General features: G+C 37.1%; 3 protein-coding genes across 3 annotated transcripts; 1 reads left to right on the top strand and 2 right to left on the bottom strand.

Moving 5' to 3' along the window:
* Positions 1–2,307: 2,307 nt before the first annotated feature.
* LOC131650012 (uncharacterized) lies at positions 2,308–4,047 on the bottom strand. Its single transcript, XM_058919753.1, has one exon. The coding sequence runs from the start codon at positions 4,045–4,047 to the stop codon at positions 2,308–2,310; it is 1,740 nt and encodes a 579-aa protein (XP_058775736.1).
* Positions 4,048–7,186: 3,139 nt separating this feature from the next.
* On the top strand, positions 7,187–10,291 carry LOC131652122 (vicilin-like seed storage protein At2g18540; the record flags this gene model as incomplete). The annotated part of the gene is made up of 5 exons (XM_058921900.1): positions 7,187–7,580; positions 7,683–7,858; positions 7,944–8,024; positions 8,116–8,400; positions 8,511–10,291. Coding segments are annotated over 5 exons (2,505 nt in total), but the record flags the coding sequence as incomplete, so codon positions are not given.
* Positions 7,671–14,593, bottom strand: LOC131652123 (probable protein phosphatase 2C 80). The gene is made up of 5 exons (XM_058921901.1): positions 14,239–14,593; positions 13,420–14,083; positions 12,668–12,992; positions 11,937–12,086; positions 7,671–11,849 (listed from the first exon to the last, which is right to left on the bottom strand). Exons 2-5 carry the CDS (start codon positions 13,983–13,985, stop codon positions 11,553–11,555), a joined length of 1,338 nt encoding a protein of 445 aa, XP_058777884.1. The 5' UTR covers positions 13,986–14,083; positions 14,239–14,593; the 3' UTR covers positions 7,671–11,552.
* Positions 14,594–15,372: the final 779 nt, after the last annotated feature.

Below are 15,372 nucleotides of genomic sequence, written 5' to 3'. Positions count from 1 at the left end.
TACTATACTATGAATGCTAGCATTTTATCTATGTTTCTCTCGTTACTCTTCTCTTCTGTTTTTCTTGTATCTCTTTTTGATGTTGTCAAAGGGGGAGATAGATGCTGAGTGTACGGGGGAGCTCAGCTGAGTAAATAAATGCTGAGTGTACGGGGGAGCTTTTACCACTTATTGCCAATGCTTCTACTACCGGTTTGCCATCATCAAAAAGGGGGAGTATGTGAATACAAGATCACACTCACAAAGATGTTTTTGATTCATGGCAAACTCAACAAGCATTCAAGCAACAAGGTACAAGCAGAAGAACTCAAAGAAAAGCATGCTTTGGTCTCTCATAACAGAGCAGGTCGACCTACTATGATCACAGGTCGACTCAACACAAGCAAAATAAGAGGAACTCAGAAAATCAGCAGTTAGGTCGACCTACTCCCAACACAGGTCGACCTAAAATGGAGAAATTTACATATCATTCTGCTAGGTCGACCTACACAACAACTAGGTCGACCTAATCTGAGAAAATTTCCCCAAAACGCATCTGAAGTGGATTCTGGTCGACCTACCTCTTTGACAGGTCGACCTAACTGGGAACAAATGACATCCAAAAGATATACAGCTCTGTTAGGTCGACCCAGCCCTAAATTAGGTCGACCTATCTGATCAAAACTGACTTCCAAAGGATATGCAGCTCTGTTAGGTCGACCCAGCCCTAAATTAGGTCGACCTATCTGATCAAAACTGTCAAAATTTCTGGTTTTCTCTGCATCAACTGAAAAGCTCTCATATATATTGTCCAAGGTTCATTTATTGAAAATAACACCAACGACTGAAAGATACACAAAGGCTTCTCATCTTCGTTCTTCGTCATCTCCAACACAATTACACATAATCATTCTTGCGTTGAGGGTTAGTGATCGAGTTCGATAACGTCCATGGAACGGAATTGAAGATTCCTAGTGGGTGAAGATTTGTGGGGTTTTTGGTGAATAAAATATGCGGGTTTTGTCCTCCAAGATAGGTGTTTCTTGGGGGTTTTTATCAAGAGGTTTCATCGAGGATCCATCTGAGTGTGAAGATTGAAGAACAAGGGTTCAAGGTAATTCAAGACACTGCAGAAAAGGGATCGAGTGAAGCTCTTGGATCACCTTGATCTGACTCAAGATTAAGGGGGAAGAAGATTCAAAGGATCGACATAATTGGTTTATGGTTTATCGCTTTGTTATCTTCTTTGTATAAACTGCTTTCAACATTAATGAAAGATTTCCCGATTTCAGTTTGGAATTGGGGGCAGACGTAGTCGTAGCGAGGACGATCGACGAACTGCCTAAACAAATATCGTGTTCTTGTCGCTTTTACCTTTTCATTTACGTTCTGTTCATATTTGGCTATAATAGCAAATTGATCAACGATTCGAGTGTTAAGATTGTGAATTAAGAACTTATATAAACATCACAATCCATCACACATTGAATCACCATCAATTTGATCATTATCACCAAGTGTTTGGGTTTTTGCTTCTTTCACTATTACTGCACTGCAAACGTCGTTCATCATATAAGAAGTTAATTGATTTTCAATAGAGCGACGTATTGATTCTATAGTGTATTCTCTTATCGTTTATCTCAAGCTGGTTAGTGGTTTTAACACATATACAATCGTTTCAATAGTGGTTCGGAATAGACGCGAGTCGATTCAGAATCACTTCCGCTTAAAGCTCAATTAATTCCGCAAAACTTTGTAAGATCTATTCACCCCCCCTCTAGATCCTAAGGCCAGCGTCTAACACTTTAGGGAAGCATGCTTTGCGCCTTATCAAATCCGCCCACAGACGTCTCTTCTCTCCAATGAAACAAGAAGAGTAAACACAGACAATGTACACCAACTGACTTTTCCATCGAATTTGAATCCCCACAAATCCCACCCCTTGAAAACTACAAATAGTTTTAAATAAGTTTGGTTTCCAACAAATTAACATACCTCCTGAGCTGCCTTCCGCCTTCTTAAAAGTCCAATCAACTTCTCTATTGCCCCAAATAGAATGCACAAAAGTTTCTGAAATTGTCGTTTGCTTCATTTCCTGAATCAAACAGATGTCAATCTTCTCCATAGACAAAAGCTTACAGAGCTCCCTCCTCTTCACCTTGCTCCCACTCCCTCTAATATTGTAGGTAACAATATTCATAAGGACATATGTAGGGATGCATCCTTCGATTTACTTCTAAATTGATCAATCTCTTCCAAGCGCATAATGTCCTTGATGTAGTTAGAATCATCTTCCCCACCCCTAATTCCTAAATCGGACGCTTGTTTCTAAATCTTCACAGCCTTCAATTGATTTTCTCGTTCCCAGACTCGAACATTTCCCTGCGTAACCTCTGCATCACCAGTTGTATTGCCACATAAAATAGAGCCACCAGAGAATTTATCTGAAGAGAATTGAGACATAGATGGTTGTTGTTCTAATGGCTTTGCCTTCTTCCCTCTAAGAGATGAGAAGTAAGAAGGTTTTGCGATAGGGGAGGAGGGTTCCCTAGAAACCGGCGGAATTAAAGAGGCAACCTTAGAATTCTTCATAATTGCGGAAGGAAGAGGAATCCCTAAGTCTGTTAGACTCTTTGTCTTTCTAAAGGACCGAACCTCTTCTGAAGCAGCTACTGGCATTTGAAGGCCCAATTCTGGATGACGGCCCAATATGCTCACTTGGGCCTCAGCTCTAAGGCCTTTTGACTTATCCAAAAGAGCAAGAGAGCTACTCGTAGATTCCTGTTGTAAACGCTTTCCCTGACTCACGGCTTCTGCAGACGGCTGATTTGATGTTTCCTTTATTGACTTTTTCTCCTTTTCTGCCTCCATTCCTTGAATTTTGTGTTCATGAGGAACCAGCGGTTCAAGCAATGGAACGGGAGCATCATCATTAGCTTCACCCAGCGAACACCCTTGTGAACAAGGTACCACATCACAATCTTCATCTGAATCCATCCCTTCCTCCTCTTTCCATGCCCCTGTTCCATCTTCAGAAAATTCACTTGAGCACGAATCTGAGTCATCATCTGATAACAAACCCTCCCGCAAAGAACTAATTTGATCTTCTAACATCTTAATCTTTAAAGAAACACCATTAAGCACCACCTCAATGTCCTCATTAATGGCTTCAGCCTTTTTAGTTTTGATCAATATGCGCGCCACATCCATCTTTTTCTGACAGGGTATACCATAACATATCAGCCAAGTAATTCTTTCGTAATCAATATCAGAGGGTTTCCAAGGACGTAAAACCCTAAACCATTGTTTCATCCATCGCTCTTTATCCCACAACAATGCTTGCAATGCACCCTCTGCATGATCTTCTAACAAACACATATTGGCCCCAAGTGGTGTAATCTTGATTGAAAGATGACCCCTGGAGTTGAAAATTTCTTGTAGGTTATAAGTTATCCCCGGTTTGAAGACTAAATATATATAGACTTTCCTAAATCTCACAAGTTCCCCTTCATCCTGATCAAACACCACTACTGAATTCTGTATAGGCACTGTCTTTGTTACCAACACTTCCGCATAAGAGCCGCGCCTTACATCAGCATTTTCTTTAATTTTCTGCCCAACCGCTCGATGTTCTTGGGTTTCACCTCCACCTTCCTTCCTGTCTTGAACAAGTGTAACCCCTTTCTTCTTATACTGCACTTCATATGGCCCCTTCCTTTGAAAACGGGGAATGTTCACAAAAATCTTCTTATGTTCCAGAAAAATATTATCTAGCTTTGCGGCCAAGAAGTCAGCATCTCTTACACCAAAAAACCTCACAAAGCCATACCCCCTTCCTCTACTATCCCTCTTATTAGGAATGACTACCTCATCAATATCACCATAAGCTTGAAAAACCTCATACATATGTTTTGATCCTAACCCTTCTGGAAAAGAAGTGAAGAAAAATGAAGTTCTAGAGCCTCTAGAAACCTCCACTCTCTTGCCCTTATTCCTCTCATTATCCCAGCCTCTACGGACACTCCTCTTCTGCCTATTGACCTCCCCCCAGCCTTCATCTTGGACCATATATATGAAAAGTCCAGAATGTTAAGGAAATTACTAGAGTTTTTAAAAGTTCCTATGATTACCGAATTTTTTTCTTTAAATAAAAAAAATATGTTAGTTTGCCAAGTACAGGAATTTTGAAAACATTTGTAAGTTACCGAATATTTCATCCATGAGTGAAAAATTTGGTATTTATAAAAGAGTGAAAGTTAAAAGGTTGAGACTTTTGCCGACATTGATATAGTTGTGAATGCACTGACCGTTTTGTATGGTCTAGAACGAATTCAAAGTTGAATAAATATGGGTCATTTGTTGTTAAGAAGAACGTCTTACAATATCTCCCTAGTTTTTGTTTAAGGCATAAGTGTATTTCAACGGGATGAAACTTCCTGAAGAGTTCCAGCTCCCCGAGGGTACCGCATGTCTCGCCTTTTTGAGATCCAAGTTGAATGATATGTTTCGAGACACCGAGAGGCGAGAACATAAAGGTTAGTAAGATTGAGTTTTGTGAAGATTGGATTGATACTGTTGGAAGGGTGAAAGTTATGCGGAGATCATATCATTGTAAGCTAACTAAGAAACTGATCGAGTTTGATGCAACAATTTTTAGATTTGTCGACGACATAATCTAGATGTTGAAACATCCCAAATCACCTGATGGTGTTTAGATTTTCATATTTATTATTGTTTTCTTAAGTTATGTAATCGTCTATCTAAGTTATGTAATTTGTCAAATGTTAAGTTATATTCATCATACATCTACGGAAGTTCCAAAATATTATCTAATAAACAGTACTGTTGTGAAAATGTGTGAGTAATATTATACATAATATACAAATAATACATAAAAATAATAATCATGCCTAAATAGGTCCTTCACGAGCTATATGTGTTGCTTGTGCTTCCAAACTATAAACCTCGCCATCTGGGCTCACCAAACCCATGAGGTTATCCATAATTACTGCTATCAACTAGAGGCATTGAGCATCGTTCGCACAATATGGAGGCGGCAGGGGCGGCGGCACGTCAATAAAAGGTACCCTAGCATCAGCATAAGAAGATCCAGCATGAGAAGATACAGCATCATCTTCATGCTTCCTAAGTGGGATGATGTGAGGGTGTGATACAAAGCTCCAATACAACATTCCCTTATGCCAGCTACAAAGCTCAAGACAAGTAAAGAGCCACATGTATTTCACATCGATACATACATGAAACTTATCCACTATAATAGTACATGCTACAAGATGTAGCATGTATACCCTAGCGGCTTCCTCATACATACCATGATGCATTTCATTACCATACTTATCCCGCAACCAAGATAGGCAAAAGTGAGCACCCGTCATAAACTTAAACCCATTTATCACTTGCTTCTCAATAACCCCCAAATATTGTACAATTGTCATATGTGTGGTCTCCTAACTAATGATAGGAGCAGTGAAGAAACTACCTGTCAATGGAATATGGAACAGAGAGGAATCATCAAATGTAATCGTCATCTCACAAAATGGAAGATGGAAGGAATATGTCTCCTTGTGCCATCGCTAACAAAGGTTATCAATAGATGGCCGTCGAGCATGGTCAGTGAACAGTCCACCAATGGAAGGAGACATCAATCTTCAACAATAGCCTTCACCTCTGTGGCATCAACACATCAAAGAACTTCTTCAGCTTCAACCTGTGAGTGGGCACCTTCAGGGGAATACGGTCCTGTAACAAACAAAGTAAAAGGCATCAATTAATTTCAAAGTATAAATAATAAATGAAATCATGTCATATCATATACATACTTCTCCTTGCCATAGTCTGAATTCCATATGATCAACATAGCCAGTGAGCACAAAATAGTCACTAGGCTCATCTAGAAGCAAATCTAGATCCGCAACGTCGAATTGTGAGGGGTGCACGAAAATAAAACGGATCGGCCAACCACTTCCAATGAGAATCGATTGGGGCTACACTCCCCACACAAAGATGCGAGTCCTCGATGTCACCTCGCCTTTCTCGAGCTCCCGTAGCAGCAGCAGCTCAATCACGATACTGACCAGCAATCAAGTCATATGTTCCTCTGGTCTTGACTGCAAAAATAAAACAAAAGTAATTTAACCTACCGAATTTTTCTAAATATTTGGTACAATTATGAATATTTTTCGTATTTTTCAAAAATACAGTAATGATGCATACATTTTTTTTGTATTTTTTGAAAAATTCGATAAAAATTCATATATATTTCTGGATTTTTCAAAAAATCCGATTAAAATGTATTAAAACAATTTAACAAACAATTAGAGTATATAGAAATTATTTTGTTAATATATTAAAACAATTTATTAATTCTATATGGAAAAAATATATTAATTAAAACAATATATTAAAACAATTTATTAAAATATTGCTTCTCAAACGTCTTTGAACCTGTTAGTAATGTGACATTTGTTTCTAGAATTTCTACCACCGATAATGTTTGCTCCAAGATACTTTTTCAAGTTAGAGACTTATCTAAATCAAGTATGTTGCATAATCTCCTAATAAAGTTGGGGATCTACATTAGTTAAGAAATAAATTTGAATTTTTTCAAAATTAATCTTTTGCCCTGAGGTTTAATAAATCGCTTTCTTTAGGCTTGATTATGATAAATCGCTTTCTTTAGGCTTGATTATGATCTGGTATCGGTGGTTTGGACGATTTGGAAACTGCATAATAAAGTAATTTTTTGTTAAGAAAGTTGGTCGCTTAATCACTAAATATCTACATTATTAGCTTGACGTGAAAGTGGGTTTATGTCCTTCTTTTCTTTTAATTGTTATGAACAGTATAAAAGTTTTACGGTCTTAGAATGAACTATAAGATCATTAGAAATGATTTGTCTACATCCCTTTAAATTTGATCTCCATTGATTCAAGACACAAATCATTGTTGTCATTATTGCCATTAAAAATTGGAGGTTATCCAAGTTATATAAGAAATTTAAATATCAAAATACTCCAAAAGGCAAACCTCGCAAATTTGGCATCAAACATTTCATAGTGATCTCACTCATTCTCATCTCTTTGTACCTTAGTTGGACACTCACACACATGCACCTACTAAACTGCCACCTGTTTCAACTATTAACGTGTCCAAAAAACAACACATGCAACCTTAAAATAAATGCAAATTCACCACCGCGCTCTCTCTATATAGAGACACCTTTTCTAAGTGCAAAACCATTCTACTTCATTCCAACTTCTCTATCAGTCTTTTGATAATGGAAACTCGAAAAACTCTCTCACCTTCCTTGTTGATTCTCTTCCTTATTATCATTTCCTTGTGTCACTCAAATGCACTATCAAGTGAGGAACACAGTGCTGTGAAGGCTCATAGAGGACCTGTAGTGCAGAGGGATCAAAGGAAGATACTGTTTGACAATGAAGATGGAGAAATCTCTGCCACTAATGTCAAAGATGGACAAAACACACCACATTACCATCTTCAGTTCTTTACATTGGAACCTAACTCTGTGTTCCTTCCTGTGCTTCTACATGCAGCTATGGTCTTTTATGTTCATACAGGTAGTACCTTTCACAATAATACAATACTTTGTTACTTCAGCTCTTAACTATGAAGCACGGACACCAGAAACACTGACACAAACATTTAACACGTTTTTTCAGGGAATGGAAAGCTGACATGGTCAAATGAAGATGGTACTGGTACAATGGATATACGTGAAGGAGATGTAGGTAGTCTTGGAGAAGGATCTGTTTTCTATATACACAGCAACTTGGAATCACATAGGAAGAAACTGAGGATATATGCAATGTTTACTAATACTGATGAAAGCACTTTTGTAAGTGTATTCTTTTTTTTAAAAATTAAAGCTTCTAAGCCTTGTTTGGTTGCAATTTTTTATGTTGATAAAAAAAAAAATGCAGGATCCATCTATTGGTGCTTACTCAAGGATCAATGAACTAGTCAAAGGCTTTGATAAGAATATCATCCAAGCAGCTTTTAAGGTATAGGCAAAAGCATAAAATTCAAACATAGTCATTTTTCAATCAAGATAGTTTAAGAAAAAAAATTAAAATCAATCAATTTTTTTTTAAGGTGCCGGAAGATTTGGCTGAGGCAATCACAGACAACAGAGAGTCACTAGCAATAGTGCATGCAGTTCCAGTGAAGAAGCATAACAATGTCTTGGAATTGGATAATTTATTTGTAAAATACTTAAGAGGCATCCAATCCAACTCCAAGGAGCTCAAAACATACAACATCTTAGATAATGATCCTGACTTCAGAGATGATCATGGTTGGACCTCAACAGTGACCAAAAAGCAAGTCAAAGAATTAAAGCATCACAACATTGGATTTTTCATGGTGCATTTGAACCCGGTCAGTGATTATATTACAAGTTATTATAACTTCATTATTAGTTAAAATATAACTTGAATGTTTTTAGTTCATGTTTATGAAGTTTTATTGATAAATTTGTTTTGTGAAAGGGATCAATGTTGGGGCCACATTGGAATCCATTGGCAACAGAAATAGCAATGGTGTTGGAAGGGGAAGGTATGGTAAGAGTAGTATGTGGAAGCAACAATGATCATGAATGTGAGAACAAGAGGTTTAGAGTTAAGCAAGGAGATGTTTTTGTTGTGCCTAGGTTTCATGTAATGGCTCAAATGTCATTTGATAAAGGGCCACTTGTTTTTATGGGATTCAGCACTGCTGCAAAGAGAAATCATCCTCAGTTTTTGGCTGGTAAAGGATCCGTGCTTGAAAGTCTAGACAAACGGATAGTTGCTACATCTTTAGGTGTAAGCAAAGCAGCCATTGACAAGCTTTTGGATGATCCGGTTGATTCGATCATTTTCGGGTGTAGTTCTTGCGCAGAGGAAGAGGAGAGGTTAATGGAGGTAGAAAAGGAGAAGGAAAGAGAGGAGGAAGAGAAGAGGAGGGAAGAGGAAAAGAGGAGAGAAAAAGAGGAGAGGGAAAGAAGAAGAGAAAAGGAGGAAGAAGAAAGGAGAGAGGAGGAAGAAAGGAAAATTGAGGAAGAAGAAGCTAGAAGACAACAAGAAGAGAGGGAAAGGAGGAAAGAAGAGAAGGAAGCAAAGAGGGAGGAAGAGGCAAGGAGGGAGCAAGAAGAGAGGGAAAGGAGGAAAGAAGAGAAGGAAGCAAAGAGGGAGGAAGAGGCAAGGAGGGAGAAAGAAGAAGTTAGAAGAGAGAAAGAAAAGGCTAGAAAACAAGAGCAGGAGGAAAGGAAGAGAGAAGAGGAAGCTGAGAGAGAGAGGGAAGAGGCAGAGAGGGAGCAAGAAGCAGCAAGGAAACAAGAGCAGGAGGAGAAGAGGAGAGAAGAGGAAGCCGCGAGAGAAAGGGAAGAGGCAGAGAGGGAAAAAGAAGCAGCAAGAAAACAAAAGAAGGAGGAGAAGAAGAGAGAAGAGGAAGCTGCTAGAGAAAGGGAAGAGGCAGAGAGGGAACAAGAAGCAGCTAGGAGACAAAAGGAGAAGGAGAAGAAGAGAGAAGAGGAAGCTGCTAGAGAAAGGGAAGAGGCAGAGAGGGAACAAGAAGCAGCTAGGAGACAAAAGGAGAAGGAGAAGAAGAGAGAAGAGGAAGCCATGAGAGAAAGGGAAGAAGCAGAGAGGGAGCAAGAAGCAGCTAGAAAACAAAAGAAGGAAGAGAGGGAAAGAGAAAAGGAAGCAGAAGCAGAAGCTAGAGAAAAAGCTAGAGAACAGAAAGAAAAGAGAGAAGCGGCTAAAAGAGAACAGGAGAAGAGGGAAAGGAAAGAGGAGGAAGAAATGGAAATAGAAAGGGAAAAGGAAAGGAAGAGAGAAGAGGAGGAGAGAGAGGAGGAAGAAGCTAGAAGAGAACAAGAGAAGAGGGAAAGGGAAAGAGAAGAGAAGGAAACTAGGAGAAAGGAAGTGAGGAGAAAAAAAGAGACAACAGAATGGGAATGGGGAGATGAAGAAGAAGCAGCCAGAAGGCAGCAAGAAGAAAGGGAGAAGAAAAGAGAGCAAAAGAGTGGGAGTAGCTTTGAAGGAAGAAGAATTCTGAAGATTAGTAAGAGTGTGTGAATTGTGTCTCAACTTTCACTACTTATATGATGTGTATTAAAATAATAACTTGTTTATGCATATGTTTCTCTGTTATGTTTTCTGGTTGTATGTTTCATGAACTTTGTTTGGCACTTATGTGTATGTATTAATTAGAATAAGAGCTACTGTTAAGTACTCATGTAGTCATGTGTATTACAATAAATAAAAATCTTCAGTGTTTAACATTTTAATCTTTTGTTATGCTCTGCAATCTCTGTTTTATGTGAGCCAGTTATAAAGTTGAAGGTCTATGTTTATTGGGCAGTATAAATATGTTTTTGTTACAATGTGCTACATAAATAATAGAAATACTGCACTCCATGTGATTATGGTAATTCACTTGAAAGAATAAACTTAAGAGGGTAGTAGTTATAAATTTTAATTTTTTATTCATTTTGACAGAAGGTAATTCTAATAATATCTAAAGTATAGGTAACTTCTATTTAAGTTGCTTCCTCGTGTTATCAAATTTAGTTTCCGGCTATGAAGGCCGGACACGAGCGACCCTATTAATGTAAAAAACATAGGACACGGATAACCCTATTAATGTGAAAAACATAGGACCCTATTAATGTAAAAAAACATAGGACCCTATTAATGTAAAAAACATAGGACATGGATAACCCTATTAATGTAAAAAACATAGGACACGGATACGATTATATATATTTTATATATTAATATAATCATGCAATATATGAGCACAATTTACGAAGAGTTTAAAACGAGAGACAAAACTTATATTTATTTAAACTTACTATTTTCAATCAACAAAAAAAGACATAAATCCACCAAAATAAAATGATACAGATCATATCATAGTCATTTCATATCGAAAAAACCAGTCTCTAAGTCGGACTCAGCCAAAGGCCTCTAAGTTGGACTCATCCAAAGACAAGTTAGCAATTTCAAGAAATCGACTATCGTCACATATTAGTTTCCTCTTGATGAGTTGGGTTTTTTTTTTAATCTTAATTTTTTTGAGTTAGGAGTGCCTTTTATTTGAAACAAGGTGTCGTATTCGTGTTCGTTGTAATTATTATTATTTTTTTCGTTGGACACTTCAAAAACGTATCAGTTACGTGTCGTATGAATATCCGTGTCCGACACGTGTCTGACACGGCAACACGTACGCGTGCCGTATGAGTATCCGTGTACGACACGTGTCGACGCTTCATAAGTTTCAGGTTACGTGAGAGGAGATACCAGACATCACATGTGACAAAATGAAACTGAATATTTATTTTCTTTCTTTAGAGGGTTGCTGTATAGTGCAAACAAGGAATCCGTAAATAATCTCTTTGTATAGGAAAAAATAACGTATTTAACTATTTATGAATGTCTTGGCAAAACTAATGTTTGAAATAAGTGAAAAAAACTTATTGCTACCGAGGTATAGCTCCACAGCAGCCATATAAACAAAATGAGGCAAAAATAAAATTGGCAAGAATATCACTCACTAGCTGAGCTGGATATGTAAGAAACAACAACTGTTATATCATCAAGTTTACCACCATAATATCGGTGTCCAGCCTCGAGAGCAGCAGTTGAAAACGGCGAGTGCCTTTTTTTGTCGAGTGCTCGTTCTTGAGCCAATGCTGCTATCTTTTGAGCAGTTGCTTGTGGTTCTAATCCAGCCCTAGTTGAACTTACAACCACACCAACAATATCATTGTTGTACAAGTTGTCAAATAAGCCATCTGTTCCAGCAACAATGATATCTCCTGAGGCAACAGGTATTGTAAAAACCTGCACACAAATTGATAAACTTGTTTTAAAGAAAAGAACAGAATGATCTTCAATTTCCATATCATGATTTTAATGAGTAAATTTTACCTCGCCAGAGCTGGGTAGATCGGATGTATTACCCCTATCCAATTGATATGGGAAGTTGAAGTCGTGTTGTTGAGCAGGAGACTTGAAAATGACGCTTCCACCTCTAATCACAATGAATCCACTGTCGCCCAAATTAATAGCATTTAGTGCCTGAGCGAAGAAACCAACAACAAAGAATGAAAATTAGTCAGACATGTTAATATTCCTTTGATGAAAGGGTAAAACACTAACCAGACGAATACTCAAGAGCTTTGAAACGGGTAAGATAATCTTTCTTCACTTACAGCAGTCTTGAAGATAACAGTTATGTAGCACAAATATTTCAGACTTAAGGCATGTCTAATATTCGACTACTATCAATATAAGACAACACATGTGGTGCGCTTCATTCGATCACTTTTATTTTGATAAACTACTATTGATGTTTATGTGCCAATATAAATATTGTGTCTCGTGTTTGTGCTTCTTAGGAGAGAAGGATCACCAAAACATGAAGATTGAAGAAAAATGCATATCATAAGTCATGGATTCAAGATTATGATTTTTATTAAACCAGGCATATTTAAAAATGTAGAAAATTTCTATGTTGATGAAGATGAGAAGAAAAAAATCCATCCAATGTTCAGTATGCAAGAAAAGTGCTATTAAGTCTATGTTTACCTTCACAATCAAACCGACAAATTTACAAAACTGTTTTGACCGTCAAAAGTATAGAATAAAAAATGTAATACCTCATCAGTAAGAGCAATGATGCAAGCAGTAGATGATCCCATGGACTTTGTATTTGAGTGAGCCTTCTCTAAAACCCTTACTGGATTAAAAGAACCTTTGGGCTCCTCTTGAACTGCTCTTACTGAATTGGATAAAAGTTCCTGGGCAAACAATCCTGCATTAACACCAACGTCTGCCCAGCCACCTACACCATCTGCAACACCAATTGCTTGTTCATCTGAGCAAATAAAATGAGCGTCCTCTCCCCCTGTAGCCGCTTTAGCTGGATGTGGTAGGTAACATGATCCTGATAACATCTTCAATGGTTTGCGATCAAGTGTTGTTCTGAAAGTAATGAGGATAAGTAAATGGAAACTAGGGATCTCACTGAAAAGCCGTGACTAGATGGAAAATAGAAATCATAGTTTTAAATTGTGGCTAGCAACCGCAATTGCAGCCGCGATATAAAGTTTTTGGAGTACCTACAGCCTCATCGCGACCGTAATTGAGGTTGCATTGCAGTAGTCCTCAATTTTCTGCAACATCAAACAATGCAACAAAACCATAACGGCATACTGAAATTTAAAACCTTGTCAAAAACAGTAAGACTCACTTTTGAATATTAATGCAGAATGATCAACCTCCATTTCAAACAGTATAAATTGCAAAACTTTTTACGGTAATGGAATCCATCTTGAAATTATCTTATCTAACAACAGTTCATGCAGAAGCAGAAATTAAAATATAAAGAGCAACAATAAAAATCACATACAAGCTAGACAAAGTAGAGGAATTTTCCAATTGTTCGTCAGGATGACTGTTATCAAATGAGAGATCATGCGCAGCCCCAGCTAAGCAGCAAGCAGAAGAAGAGCTTGATAAATTCTTCAACCACGGTCCATGAAGCAAACCCGAATTCTGAATCCTCCCACTAGAATCAAAACCGGAACGCCCGAAATTTAAAGGACCATACAAAAGTTGCTGTGTTCTTCTCAAACTCACACTAGCTCGCACAAACCCTTTACGAGGTCTTTCTTTAAACGATACACCAGCATGTTTTGTTGTCAAGTCTTGAACACCACCATAACTTGAAATCAAATCATCAACATAAACATCTCCCAACATAGCATTAGAAGATGAAGCCATTAATTTTCTACCAACTTTCTTACTATTCAAGCAACTAGTCGAATTCGATAAAAAAGAAGTTGCACACAACGACGAAAGAGGCAAAACAGGATTATTAAATCTTCCGATTGGTACTCTTTGTTTCCTTGTTATTGTTTCATGAATACCACAGTAAATTGTAGCTTTCAGCTTTGAGATATTACCACATAGCATCTTAATTATTGAACCAATAATCCTAATTCAAAAGTGAAAAAGCACATTCCTTTTTCACACCAATACTCGCTTCAAAACAATTAAACTACACCCAGATTCTGAAAAATTGAAAATTTAACAATTACAATTCAAAGTTAGCAACTATATATGAAAATAAACACAGAGAATAGGTTGTGAATAACAGGGAAATGAAATAGAGTAGAAGATAACGAGAGAGGAAGGAAAAGAAGAAAAATTGAATGAGAATTGATACCAATTGTGAAGGAGATGAATTGAGAGGTTTAGAGAGAGTTTGCGACTGCATCCACACAAACCCTAGAAAGTGGGGATTTGGGGATAGAGTTTTTGAGAGAGTTTCAATTAAAAATTATATATAAAATTCCTATTTGTCCGCGTTTGGTATTTTAAAATTTATATTTATTAGGATTTTGATTTGTCTTTTTATTTTTATATACTTATAAGATAAGATATTTTGGACCTTTTTTGTTTTAGAAACTATTGGGTTTATTCTCTGAGTGCTTTGGTTGTGTGCATCATTGTATGTGTGTAATGATAACTGTGGTGTCTTCTATTTTGGTAATTTTTGTTTTTTTCATTTTATATCAAAAGATATATCAAACAATGATGTAATTTTAATGTTTCTTTCCATAATAATGTTGTAGGTTATTTATACTCTTCATTTACTCTCTTTTTTTAATGGGAAAGAACTTTTCATTTACTCTTGAAACATTTTAATGTTTAAACGTATTTATTAAATTAAATTATTTTTCAAAAGACTCTTCAAATAAATATGAGGTAAGATTAAGTCTATTTATTAATTTTTTTAATATATCGGGCGACGAGCCTTCACATCTTTCGAGTTTCTCCGCTTCTTCAAGCAAATTATATTTGCCTTTGGTTAAGTATTCAATAATGGGTCATCAAATTTTTTCTACTTTCAATCATCATAATTCCATGGTGTTTCTGGAATTACTATTCTATTAAGATTCGACTTCTTGGTAGTGGCGAACTTCACAAACAGGTTAGAACAAACATTTTCCTGAGGATATGTTTACAATATTTTGCCAACAAAGGCTTGTTTGTCTGATAATCACCCTTCACTTGGTTAGTCACTAGTTGAGAATCACTTTTGGCCCTAAGTGAGTAACGCTTACCTCCCGAGCTAACTTCATATTTGTTATAAGTGCTTCGTATTTCGCTCGATTACTACTCATTTGGAAGTTGAAACATAAAGAATGTTCCAAGATTACTTCATTATGCCCTTCGAGGATGATGTCCGTTTCACTTTCTTTCATGTTAGAAGACCCGTCCATCGTTAAGAATTAAAGGCAAGGGGATTCTGCCTCAACCGGATAGCTAAACTCGACTAGGAAATCCACCAAGGCTT

Source organism: Vicia villosa, linkage group LG2, assembly GCF_029867415.1.
Source record: "Vicia villosa cultivar HV-30 ecotype Madison, WI linkage group LG2, Vvil1.0, whole genome shotgun sequence".
Lineage (NCBI taxonomy): Eukaryota > Viridiplantae > Streptophyta > Magnoliopsida > Fabales > Fabaceae > Vicia > Vicia villosa.
The sequence above is the reverse complement of the archived record's forward strand: the minus strand, read 5'-3'. Positions and strand labels throughout refer to the sequence as shown.